This window comes from Oncorhynchus tshawytscha, unplaced genomic scaffold (genome assembly GCF_018296145.1).
Source record: "Oncorhynchus tshawytscha isolate Ot180627B unplaced genomic scaffold, Otsh_v2.0 Un_contig_2795_pilon_pilon, whole genome shotgun sequence".
In the NCBI taxonomy this organism is placed as follows: Eukaryota; Metazoa; Chordata; class Actinopteri; order Salmoniformes; family Salmonidae; genus Oncorhynchus; species Oncorhynchus tshawytscha.
In genome coordinates, this window is record NW_024609578.1 from 157,939 (window position 1) to 170,789 (window position 12,851).

Below are 12,851 nucleotides of genomic sequence, written 5' to 3' on the forward strand. Positions count from 1 at the left end.
AATCCACCTACAGTATACACCATCAGTATCTGAAAGCTCTTGAGCTGCATGTAAATGTATCTGGAACACTTATATAACATTATAGCAGCACGGGAACTGTAGAGGTAAGTCGAGGTTCCTAAAGAGGGCAGTGGTGATTTTATGTTGGCAGCAACTTTTGGAGCAGGAATGGTTTTGATAAAGTCAAGAGATGAGGGATGTATGTACTGTATGTGTGTTGATGGGGTATTGTTAGGAGTTTCTCCAGCCATTTCCATATTACCCGGGGTCATCTAGGCATTGCGCCCACTCCCTCTGCTTGTAGGCCCCGCTGAGGCCTGGCGAGATTGAAGACAGCGCTGGGGGAAGGGAGGGGGCGTGTGGGGTCACACAAAAGGGTCCCGTCTAGCACTTTTTAATTCAATTGGGGCGACATGCCAAGCTCAGCTTCTCTGTAACAGCTAGCACACCATAACAGGCCCTATAATTCCCACTCATCCCACACCTCGGGTCCCCATCCAGGCTTTGTCTCTCTTTCTCTCTCCGTACACAGCCTCTTTCCTCTATCTTATGTACTCGTTCACACGCATGTAACATTCACAGATGACAGCAGCACTTACGCAAAATCACCTGGGAATACATGGCGTTGTGGTGGCTCTCTCCTTCACAGTCTGTCAATGACTACAAATGAGACCCTGGATAAACACATATCTGTATCATGATCCAGCTACGACTATACTGGACAGACAGACAGTGAGGCAGACAGACAGACAGTGAGGCAGACAGACAGACTATATGGTATCTGTGTAAGATGGAAATAATGACTTACACTGGCAAACAGTGTTATGGATAATAGTACTGGTGTCTTTGGAATAAGCACAAAGTCAATGAAAGTGCATTTTTATCTTAGACATTTATTTTTTGTTTTCCATAATAAGCTCGACTAAATGGAATTCTCAGTAATGTTTTCGTCATGGGCAGTGACTAAATGTTTATACCACTGAGGAAAATTACTTTGTTTTGTTTTCATTATGCTCATCAACAACAGACTTCCATCCAGTTGGAATGTGCATTATGGAGGGGAACCAAGAAGACGTCATGTCACAAGGTGAATGAACCACAAGGCAAAGGTGTTTTGAGGAGGACAGGACACACGGGACACAGCTATTGTCAATGGTCATTTTATTAAATTCACTATCAGTAGCAACCATTTTTATTCACAGAGACTGAAGATAAATATACAAGGCCTGTAACATGGAGGCACTTCAATGACGGGGCACTGAAATGTGACTTTGGCTCATAGCACCTTGTAGCATGTTTTCACCATGGACTGCACTTCCAGAACAATAGGCAGCACAACATACAAAACAAATTGTAAATTATTTAAGTACACATTGGTACATTGAACCCCCCCCCCCCACACACACACACACACACACACATACACACACAGCCTTGGATTGGTTCAGAAATGGTGCTTCTCTAAGTCTACATATGGCAGGGTACTAGGACTGGCAAAGCCCGGGCACAGCTGCTTGGAGAGGGCTTCTTGGTGTTTTTGTGTCCATGTCCTCTCCCTCACACACACAGACACACGCACACTCACACTGGGTGCATCCTGGTAACACACAGCTCCTGATTGGTGCTCCATCCGTGTTTTCCCTTATTGACTTATTTATATATTTATTAGGCATCACGGGAAGAGGATTTTGGCTGGCGGAGTGAGCGCAGGAATGGCGTCGGACAGACAGTGTGACCCAGGGCTCAGGTGGCAGCTGTGCTACGACTTCTCTGCCAGGTCATGGTGGATGGTAGGGATATTCCCTGTCTATCTCTATTGCTTTCTCCATCACTCTCGCTTTCCCCATCACTTTTGCTTTCTTCTCTCTCCATTGACCATCTCTTCATTCAATTGAAAAAATGTGTTTCATTAAAATGACAATTGGGTGGAGGTTGTTGCTCAGGTATAGGGCATAGAAAACATTTTGTTCCTGTGGGTATCTACTTTTAAAATGGCAAGTTGGTTGTCAGGAATCAATTGATTGAATGTTTGATGAAGTGATTTCTGGTGAGAGGATATACTGTTGTGCGAGGGTCTAGTTGACTTGGGTGAAAGTATTCCTGTAGAGAAGTTGGAGTCGCCTGCATCAATTGATATTGGAATGATGGTGTAGTCATCAAAATCCTGATGACAATTGTGATCATTTTGTGTTTTCAATAATGCTTTTTCTTTGGGTTACTTTAAATGGTAAAAAGCTCAGGTGTGTGTGTGTGTGTGTGTGTGTGTGTGTGTGTGTGTGTGTGTGTGTGTGTGTGTGTGTGTGTGTGTGTGTGTGTGTGTGTGTGTGTGTGTGTGTGTGTGTGTGTGTGTGTGTGTGTGTGTGTGTGTGTGTGTGTGTGTACAAAATGAGGCTGCTGCCCTGAACTCTACTTTCATTGCTAGTTTTTTTTAAAGTGAAAGTTGGTAGATACGTAACGCCACTCACACAATTATTTAACATAATTCAGTGCAATATTAAATATTTCAATTGCCGTGGAATAAAGACTCTGACTGTTATTAAATACAATATTATCTCTGTTGCCATCCTATTACTCTCAGAATATTGGGACTTCAAATGTTTTGAAAATGCTTGTTACTTTTGGCTTGCATACATTTATCATATCACCTACTGAATAATAAACGATCTCATATTTGAGATTAAAGATAATGCCAATGGATGTAGTTTCAAACTGTACTTCAGCTTGTACTTAATATTCAGTGTTTTGCCCACAAGTCTTTAAATACAAATGGACAGAGGACTGTTTCTAATAAGGATTGATTGGAGGTATAATTAACAAAAAGCATAAAGTAATGATTTTAGGTCTTATTTTTGCATCCACATAGCCTACATGTTTCACCCATATATATCATATATCCTGCTTTATACACATACAAAACAACTACAACAATTTTTGCGCCCCCAGGTTCAGAACCAGGTGCCAGCCACCAATCATTTGACCCCTTTATATTAAATAGTACATATTTATAGCATTGATCATTCTGTACCACTCTTGTTTGCATTGCATTGATTGTCTTTTGTGTGTTGGTACACAGCGCAGAGATGTTCTGAGGCCTGACACAGTTAGAAAACCCCAGGCTTCCCTGCAGTGCCAGCCTGCTGCGCTCACTGCTATGTAGGGCACCACAGGGCCTGCTGCCTTGCTGAGAGGGGGAGAGGGAGGAGGAGAGAAGGATAGGGAGGCCGGCCAGAACTGGGGCCCCACGTAGGGGGGTGGCAGGGGATGAGGCGACTGCAGGGTGCTGGGGCACAGGGGTTGGCAAGGTTGGGTTATTATGGCTGGCAAAGGAACGTTCTCTCACCCTGTGGAGAATCAGCAGGCCCTGCTAACCGGAACGTACGTGTTAGCACATCTAGTATTGTTCTAGCACTCTTACTGTCATTGCTAGGGCCTGATTCTGTGTCTTCATTGGTTGTGTTTTATGACTGCTCATACATATGTATGTAAGTCTGTAATAGACTGTTCCTTACTGTATCATTTCATTGAAACCTCACACTCAAATGTGCTTAAACACATTTCAATGTCTCTTTATCCTATGTCCCTCCTGTCCAGGAGACCTCTCCTACCAAAACTGAATGTATGTCTGTCTGTCTGCAGACCCTCCTGCCATTATCCCCACCTTTCTGTCTCACTTTCTCTGCTGTTCCTCAACCTGTCTGTCTGACTGTCTCACTTTCTCCCCTGTTCCTCAACCTGTCTGTCTGACTGTCTCACTTTCTCCCCTGTTCCTCAACTTGACTGTCTCACTTTCTCCCCTGTTCCTCAACCTGACTGTCTCACTTTCTCCCCTGTTCCTCAACCTGTCTGTCTTTCTCACTTTCTCCCCTGTTCCTCAACCTGTCTGTCTGACTGTCTCACTTTCTCCACTGTTCCTCAACCTGTCTGTTCTGTCTCACTTTCTCCCCTGTTCCTCAACCTGTCTGTCTGACTGTCTCACTTTCTCCCCTGTTCCTCAACCTGTCTGTCTGACTGTCTCCTGTTCCTCAACCTGTCCCCTGTTCAACCTGTCTGTCTGACTGTCTCACTTTCTCCCCTGTTCCTCAACCTGTCTGTCTGACTGTCTCACTTTCTCCCCTGTTCCTCAACCTGTCTGTCTGTCTGTCTCACTTTCTCCCCTGTTCCTCAACCTGTCTGTCTGTCTGTCTCACTTTCTCCCCTGTTCCTCAACCTGTCTGTCTGACTGTCTCACTTTCTCCCCTGTTCCTCAACCTGTCTGTCTGTCTGTCTCACTTTCTCCCCTGTTCCTCAACCTGTCTGTCTGTCTGTCTCACTTTCTCCCCTGTTCCTCAACCTGTCTGTCTGACTGTCTCACTTTCTCCCCTGTTCCTCAACCTGTCTGTCCTCTTCCTCTCCAGACAACTCCCCCGCCAGTGCCCTTATCCCTCTGTCTGTCTCTTCCACTTTCTTTTCACCCACATGACCCTGCCTCTGCCCCTTTCCTTCTGTCTGTCTGTCTGGCTCTCTACCCAGATGCCCCGGCCACTGCCTGGCGTTCTCTGTGTCTCCCTCTCCCACTGCACAGATGCCTGGCTTGGCCTGCAACAGCTGTCTCGCCATGTGCTGCTACCAAGTGTTGCCGCCGACAGTGGGGGGATGGGGGGTGAGTCATGAATATTCATATTCTCTTGGATCCACTCTACCAAACAGAGTCTGCCACTGCTAAGTAGGCTCTACCCATCGATGGGGGGGAAAAGAGGGAGGAAGATGGGGGAAACTGCAGTGAGGAAAGAAGGAGGAATTGAAATGGAGAGGGTACCGGACCAGACTAGACTGTATGGCCCGGTTCCATAAAACAATGCTTTCCTCTCAGAGGTGTGAAAGAGTGAACACAGGAAGCAGAGGGATGGAGCGAGGGATGGGGGCAAGAAGAGAGGGGGGAATGGGAATCACAATATGGAGAAGGATGCAGACAATTACATTGGTAGAAGCCACAATCTATTTGCAGTATTATAGATGATCCATCTGCGAATGCATTTAAAAACAAAATCACAATATGGAGAAAGAAAAAAGTTAGAGATTTTATGAATAATATGAAATATTACTTTTTTTTGTTCAATTGTGGTCAAATATGAATTGTTCTTCCAAGTCATCCTTACTGTACAGTTCTAGGATAGAATTGTAGCTACATCATTGTTTTCTTGTAGTAGCTAAATCCCACCCTGATCTAAAAAGACTAGAATATTGGCAGCTGCTGTTCTCAAGTGAATGGATGTACATAATGACAATGATTTCTTCATCTTTTATTAATAATATGAATCCATATTTGAAATCATGTTTAATACAAACGTAGATACCAAGAGATACGTTTAGATAAGAATAAGGAAACATTGACACAACGACATCCGTTAGGAAAAGCAAATGGATGCTTGTGCAAGCAGAGGGTGGACTGGAATGGAGAGTTAAATCAATAAATCAATTGCAAACCAAGGGATGGACAGAATAGCAGATGAAGTGGATGAATAGAGAGAGGGAACAAAAATAAGCTTTGGAGAATATAGCGAGAAAAGGAGGGCTGGAGAGAGGTATGGAGAGATAGCAGATGAAGATAGACAGTAAGGGTGGAGGGCAGCCGATCTGAGAGGGCCAGTCTCTAGTGGGTCTCACTCTCTCTTTCACGGAGAGCCAGGAAAACAGATTATATCAGTGCTGGTCTCTCCTGGGGGAGGACAACCCTACTCTCCCAGAACCCCCTTCCTTTAAACCCCCTTGCAGATACCCCTCTCCATGGTACTGGCTGGAGCCAGACCTGAGTAAATCACAGAGATGAAGAAGTGTATTTCCAATGGGGCTCTGAGATGTGGAGCCACACATGTACTCAAAGGACAAAAAATATAGATCATTTTATGTCTTTCCACACAGGAACGAAATATTGGTGGTTTGGTTTTGATTGCAGCTCATCAGCCTGAGAAAACACTGCATTGTTTCCTGCTTTGTGTGGAGAGATATTCTAGCGGATCTAAACGTATACACACAGAACACTTGACCTTGTTTAAGAAAAAGCCTTTGTGTTCCCATTCAGTGGCTTTGAAGAACTGTGGCTGGAGCTTTAACTGAAAGAGTGGGAGCTGGCACAGAGAGAAGTGTGTATCATTGTTTACTTTGTTTTTGTCCTGATTAACAGCATCTCACCAAGCACTTCACTCATGCACACATGTGCAAACAATACACACACATCCAAAAGCCATACAAACATTTACCTTTCTTATAAACACATGAGCACACACACACACACACACACACACACACACACACACACACACACACACACACACACACACACACACACACACAGGCAGAGTTAATAAGGACCTCTAAACCCTCCTTGCTGGTGGATGATAAGCGGTGTGCTGGTAGCCCTGCCCTCCTGAGACATGCCTTCCTCTAGCAGTGCCGTGTAGGAGCCTGATAAGGCTGGGGAGTGTGGGATAGCCAGGGACCAGGGACAGCTCCACTCCAACAACCTGCAGCAGCCACCCTTGCTCCAAGGCCAGCCAATCACAGCCCTCTGTCACATGCTATTTATCTCACCGCTGGGTGCCTGGAGGTGGACTCTATACCTGGACTGGTTAGCTGTCTGCCTTTGTTACATACAGGGCTGTGGTAATAGGCCTAATGCATTGTGTGTGTGTGTGTGTGTGTGTGTGTGTGTGTGTGTGTGTGTGTGTGTGTGTGTGTGTGTGTGTGTGTGTGTGTGTGTGTGTGTGTGTGTGTGTGTGTGTGTGTGTGTGTGTGTGTGTGTGTGTGTGTGTGTTGTGTGTGTGGATATGTGTTCCCGTATACAGATGTTTTAACTCCCTCTATCTCCTCTGTGGTTCCAGAGGCTTGACAGTCCCACTCCAACAGAAACTCATTAGCGGTGCAGAGTTAATTAAGCAGTAATGCTTTAAAACTGACATACTTTCAAAGCACCTTTTTTAATTTCAAAGTCCTTTTCTAGATGAAATGTACAATCTGCGGGGACAGAAATGTACACCTTTAAGATGAAAGATCCTTTGAAAAAGCTATTTTGTTCAGGAGATTGATGGTAGGCCTACCTAGATGTTCAAGATGCAACTTAATCGCTGTCTTTGAAGCTATAACCAATTTATGTTCTGACATTTAGATCATGAAGGAACTATACCCACATGAGGATATACGGTCTGCAAACAGCAGGCTCTTCAAACAGTATTGCGCACGGGTTATAGGTCCGGTTGCCTACGCTTGCTTTGCCGTGAGCTATGACAGACAGACTGGGGATAAGGTATGCATGAGAGAGAACTGTTGCATTGCTGTTTTAAAGAACTGTGTGGGAATAGGTGAAGCGAGTGTGCGTGTAAACAGACCTTTTTTGTCCTTCCGTATGGGAAGTTACGGGCCTACAGTACCTTTGGGGGAGAAACAGGCGGTGAATTAGGCTGCCGGTCTGCGGCTCTTTCAGCCAGTGCCTGTTCGCAATGCCAATGTCAGCATTCCTAGACACGCCGTTGTCTAGTGGAACTTTTGTTTCCCAGTTTTTTGTAAAGCTCAAGCCGAGAATACAGGGCAAACTGTAGAGAAACGGAAGGGAATCCAAGTAAAGTCCCTGGATAGTGCAGGAGAGCGCGAGAAGGAATTGAATAATGGAATTGGGAAATAAGGGCTTACATTTTACAACGCTGCCTGAAAATCCATTTACATTTTAATGAGAACCAGATAGCCTATAGTTGTAGCTCATGCTACCCGAAGAGCAACACTGTTTCGTTTTACTTTAGGCCGGGAATGGATTGTGAAGCAATCAGTTTGAAGCATTTGGGCTCCATCAGAAGCACAATTTTATTTCTCGGCCGTGGCTGTGCAACGAGAACAGTGGCTCTTTAGTTTTTGGCCTATGCTCACTATATGCCTACAGTACTACGACACATCACGCACGCTGTGACCTTTGTTTGGGCCTAAAATTAAATTAAATTAAATTAAACTACTTTAGAACATGCTTAAAAACTCTTAAATCACAACTCTTCATTTCTAAACACAGACATTTGGGTTCGCGGGGCAGGTGAAAGTGCGGAGAGCAGGTTTTATCACTCCAACGGTTGAGTAATAAAACGAAGCAGATGCATCAGGCCCAGACCCTACCTCGGGTTTTTCCGGATTGGTTAAAAACGTTTTTGAGTTGATGAAGGTCTATTTATTTCTCCAGAAATAGAAGGCTACCTATTTATTTATTTTATCGAATGGCCCTCTTTGACTCAATCATTCTATTAACTGAACTTCTGGATGAGTTTTTGTTATGCACTCATTAGTGTGCCGGCAGGTGCATGAGTCTATCTGCTCTGCACTTCATATAGCGAACACAGTCAATTTGTTGTTTGTAATATATACATCTTATTTGTATTATTCTATTTCAGTGTGCAAAAATTCTATTTTTACATTTGGAATAATTTCACATGCAGGGAAGTGAAGATTGACATTAAGCTATATGAGAAATCAGACAACAATGGTTTGTCTTCAACAGAAATAAATCATTTTGTGCTATTACATTGTTGCCTATATCTAATCGTTTAGATAAGTAGGCTTATCGCGAATTCAGATTGCAGAGCAATTGAGAGCCTACATGTGACAGACAATTACAACTATAGATGAGGAAGATGTGGGAAATCAGGATATGATACAATGCTTAGCTTTACTAAGTTGTTTAGCCTATAGGCTATATCATGAACGAATAAAGTGCTGAAATAAAATATATACAATTGGTAAAATAATAAAGAAGTGTAATTTGCTGTTATATCCTACACTTCCGGATGAAGTAGTGGCTGCCTGGTATCAGGCTGTGTGTTTTCCGACAGCATCGTCAGACAGAGAAATGCATGGTCAGGCACTAATATGTATCCTACTCGCTTGTTTTCTCTGAACTGTGTTGTCCAAGCGAATACCAAGGTTAGGATGATGAGGTTAGGATGATGATCATAGGCTTGACGTCTTTGTGTGATGTTCGCACAATGACAGGGTAGCCAAGTGGTTAGAGCGTTGAACTAATAACCGAAAGGTTGCAAGTTCATATCCCCGAGATGACAAGGTACAAATCGTTCTTCCCCTGAACAGGCAGTTAACCCCGTCATTGAAAATAAGAATTTGTTCTTAAACTGACTTGCCTAGTTAAATAAAGGTAAAATTGACAAAAGGCTGAGAATGGCCATTGTCACAAACAGGCCTAGTGTTTTCTTTACACATTTGATTGTATAGGTCTAGTTGTATCATATCTTCTGCCTTATACAACTTTTCATATTCTGTAGGCCTAGAACAAAATAATATTAGTCTGAGAGTTAACTGCCTAAACTGATACTTGGCACAAGTTTTGAAACAAATTATAGCACCTATCAATTTAAAGAAACGTTTTTCCCTAAAAATAATAATTTTAAAGCAGATAATATGAAAAAGTATTTCGGCCTAATATCAATACAGCTTAGTTAAATGTGACAGACATGTTTTAACACGTATTTTGTTGCAAACCACACTAATATGTAGATGTAGACCTATGACATAAAACATTCAAAGAATAAACCAAATTTGTATTTTTGTGTTTTTTCCTCAATGCCTAAATGACATTAAATAGACTAGGGAAACATACATTCCGGGAATTAATATTACTAAATCTAACCTGCGGGTCTCTCACCTGCATTCTGGAGGATTTTAGATTATAATTTGAATTGGATGCAGCCTATTATTGGACATGCAAACTGTCTGTTTAAGTATCTAAAATGTCATGCAAATCAACCACTTTTTAAATCTATGAATACACTTTTAAAATATCCAAACGGTGTCATTGGGGATACGCTGCATTTATTAATGTAATCCATTTCCTTCCAAATCAGAATTGTATTGTGGTAAATGTATTTTCTCGTAGAAATTAAACAAGTGTCATTCTGATCTTGCCATATCCAGTCTCGTTAGAATGAAATCTAATTTGTTTTTTTTTCTTTAAAAGTTACTGTATTCGAAGAATTACAGGCTCCTGACATTATATGGCAGAGCATCATTGAGTCTATGAAATTACAATGCAGGAATTTCGACTGGGGAGGCAATAAATAGGTACTTCCAATTATGATTTGTAAAAATACAAGTGGTTAATGGTGATAATAACAATAAATTCATGTATATATTTATATTAATCAGTGTCTAATACTAGCCTACAAATAATATTACAGCAATTGCAATAATATTGGTATTAGTTGTTTCTTTCTGTTATTGCTGTATCATCATCATCATCATCATCATCATCATCATCATCATCATCATCATCATCATCTGCTCTTCTCCAGCTATTAGATTCTCCGGAAGTTCTAAACCTGCAGGAGCTCTAACACTAAATAACAGCTTGTGTTTCTCATGGGTCTTTCTAAATATAAGGTCATAAACGTATATTGCGGAAGAGGAGATGAACAACCAGTTAGCTTATTGGAATCCCTTGGGCACGCTCATACTTTGTGGCGTCACAACACTTGCATATTCTTACCTTTTAAAGGTCGACGCAGAAATGTGTTGGAATAAAGGAATATTCTATTAAAGTCAAGTCCTATTGAATGTCAGATGAATTTCATTGCCCAGTATTGTTTGATATGAATAACACCACAGTGATTTGAACAGGGTGCAAAAATGATCAGCCTCATCAATCCGTGCACCTGTCCCGTTCCTGCTCTAGGCTAAGGCTACATTAAGAAATAATAGTTTGCTTACAATAGTTGGCTAAATGTGGATGAATTCTGTAGAAAATGCAGTGGAAATAATTCTGCAGCCTACAAAACTGGTGGTAAATCCCCGTTTAATCTCGTCCTTCACTGCAAGTCAGAGAAAGTTATTCCAAACCTGCTCTGTTCTTACTAAAACGCACAAACAGGACCGTGACGGTCACACATGGGGTATATTATTATGTTGAAAAAAATGTCCTTTTATATTAATCTAGACTACAAAATATTTTCCTATAGCTTACTGTGGCCTCATAACTGCTAGGCCTTTACTGTCAAATTGTCATCGTTGTAAAATATCTGGCATGACTAGCCTAAATAAACATGTAAAAATCTAAGAAACATATCCCTGCTTGCAGTGTGCACTGATTACATCTTTGTTTTGGATAATAATTAAATGTTATCTAGGCCTAATACCGATAAGAGAGGTTAGTAATTTATAGCTTATATCATTGACCAATGTTAAAATGATTGGGATTTTATCATACCACCTCCCTCTCTGCTCTCCCTCCCTCCCTGCGTTCCCGCTCTGCCTCTACACTGTAGCCGGTGAGTAGTAATCCCCTGCCGTCCACGGTTTACTCTGAGTCCGTATTTAATTCATCTAACCCCCAGCTGCCGTCCTGGTTACTCACTGAGCACGACAGACTGTGAACCACTCCGTTTATTAATAATTCACCAGCCCTCCGCTTCTCCGGCCGCGATCCACTGCTGCGCCTCCGCGCGCTTTGGGCCGCCACAGCACTTTTTTCTGGGTTTATTACACTTTAACAGCTGTTAACTCCAACTATTTCATTCACTTCAGTCATATGTACCGGGATTAGCGTATACATATGCGCGTTCTCGTGAAGTCGCCTGGCATAGTGATATGATCAAGTATCACCTCTCTCCAAAACTTGCAACATCTATGGTGCCAGATCTGGTACTAGTTGTGGTCTCCTTTTTATCTCGAGTAAATATGGGCAAGATCAAATGAAGAAGAACCAAAGGGAATTCCATTTTTGTATTGTTTTTTATTAGGAGGACCAGAGGATGAGGATAACACAGAGTTCCTTTGAGGCACACAGAAGCAACAGCTGATTTGTGAGCGCGTAAGTAGAGTCTACTTACTGTCGGCCCCTTGCAAAGAGAGACCTCTGCTCTGTTACTTGGGAGCTGACGATACGCTAGCATCGTGCACGGATTTGCCTCACTGGGTATTCGGTGAACAGAGCGGACGGAAGGGATGGCGCACTGACAGGCGACCAGAGCAAGTCCTCACAGCTCCGACAAGCGCCGCCCGTGTTTTCATGGAAGTCCCACGCGTGAATAACGGACATAAACATCCCGAATGAAGCCGGGAAGTGGTTGACTTGGATAAGCCGTCTCCCTTCCCTTTCCCTGTTGGAGGAAACAGTAAAACTACAATTTAAAAAAATGTTCACCGGGCCACAGGCCGTCCCGTATTAGGGTTATTTTGCTTCCGGTATCAGAAGAAACGAGTAGTTTTCTCTCTCCCATACTTTTTTTGGAAGCTGAACTTTTTTAGAGTTGAAAATGGGTATTTGAGACTGTTGGCACATTTCCCTGCTCCACAATGGTACGTGCTGTGTAAATCAATAATTTGTTATTTTATATATCTGAAAGCTTGTAAACATCTTAATGTTTTGTTTAAACAGGAAAAACATCACGCTAGTGCATCAAAAACGATTAATGATTACCCCCGAAGTTATCTTGTGAGTGGTTTAAGGAGTAATACCGCACATTAAAGTTAACTTTGCACTACCCAAACTCATATTGATACTGTATAGGATTTTATGTTAAATCATATATATAAGTGGGTTATATTTGAACAAGGATAACGCGGATAATTTATCTTCCTTTATCCTCCACTCAACTACATTCCCGGGGCAGTTGAGCTGCTTCCAGTCATTGCAGCTCTTGGTCATGCTGTCGCCCCCTTATTGAAAAGCAGAGCACGGCTCTCCACCAATAAAGCATCTACTTTGATGTATCTATATTATACACAAAGTCAAGGCAGCGTTGCACAATCCAAACGCGTCAAGAAATTGAATAAGCAGTAACATAAAAGCCGAATTCACCTAATGTGAATAGTCAACGAGCGCATTTACTTTT

At 42.4% G+C, this 12,851-nt stretch overlaps 1 protein-coding gene across 3 annotated transcripts in view; it reads left to right on the forward strand.

Annotated features, from left to right (window-relative positions):
• Positions 1-11,374: 11,374 nt before the first annotated feature.
• The window catches only part of LOC112214449 (nuclear factor 1 X-type), a 41,599-nt gene continuing 40,122 nt past the window's right edge, over positions 11,375-12,851 (forward strand). For 2 of the 3 annotated variants that reach the window (XM_042316036.1, XM_024373193.2), the window contains exon 1: positions 11,375-12,315. In XM_042316036.1, coding sequence (XP_042171970.1) covers positions 12,313-12,315 — 3 coding nt within the window. In that variant the 5' untranslated portion in view covers positions 11,375-12,312. The remainder of the gene's footprint in view (positions 12,316-12,851) is intronic. The other variant, XM_042316037.1, reaches the window with a different exon arrangement.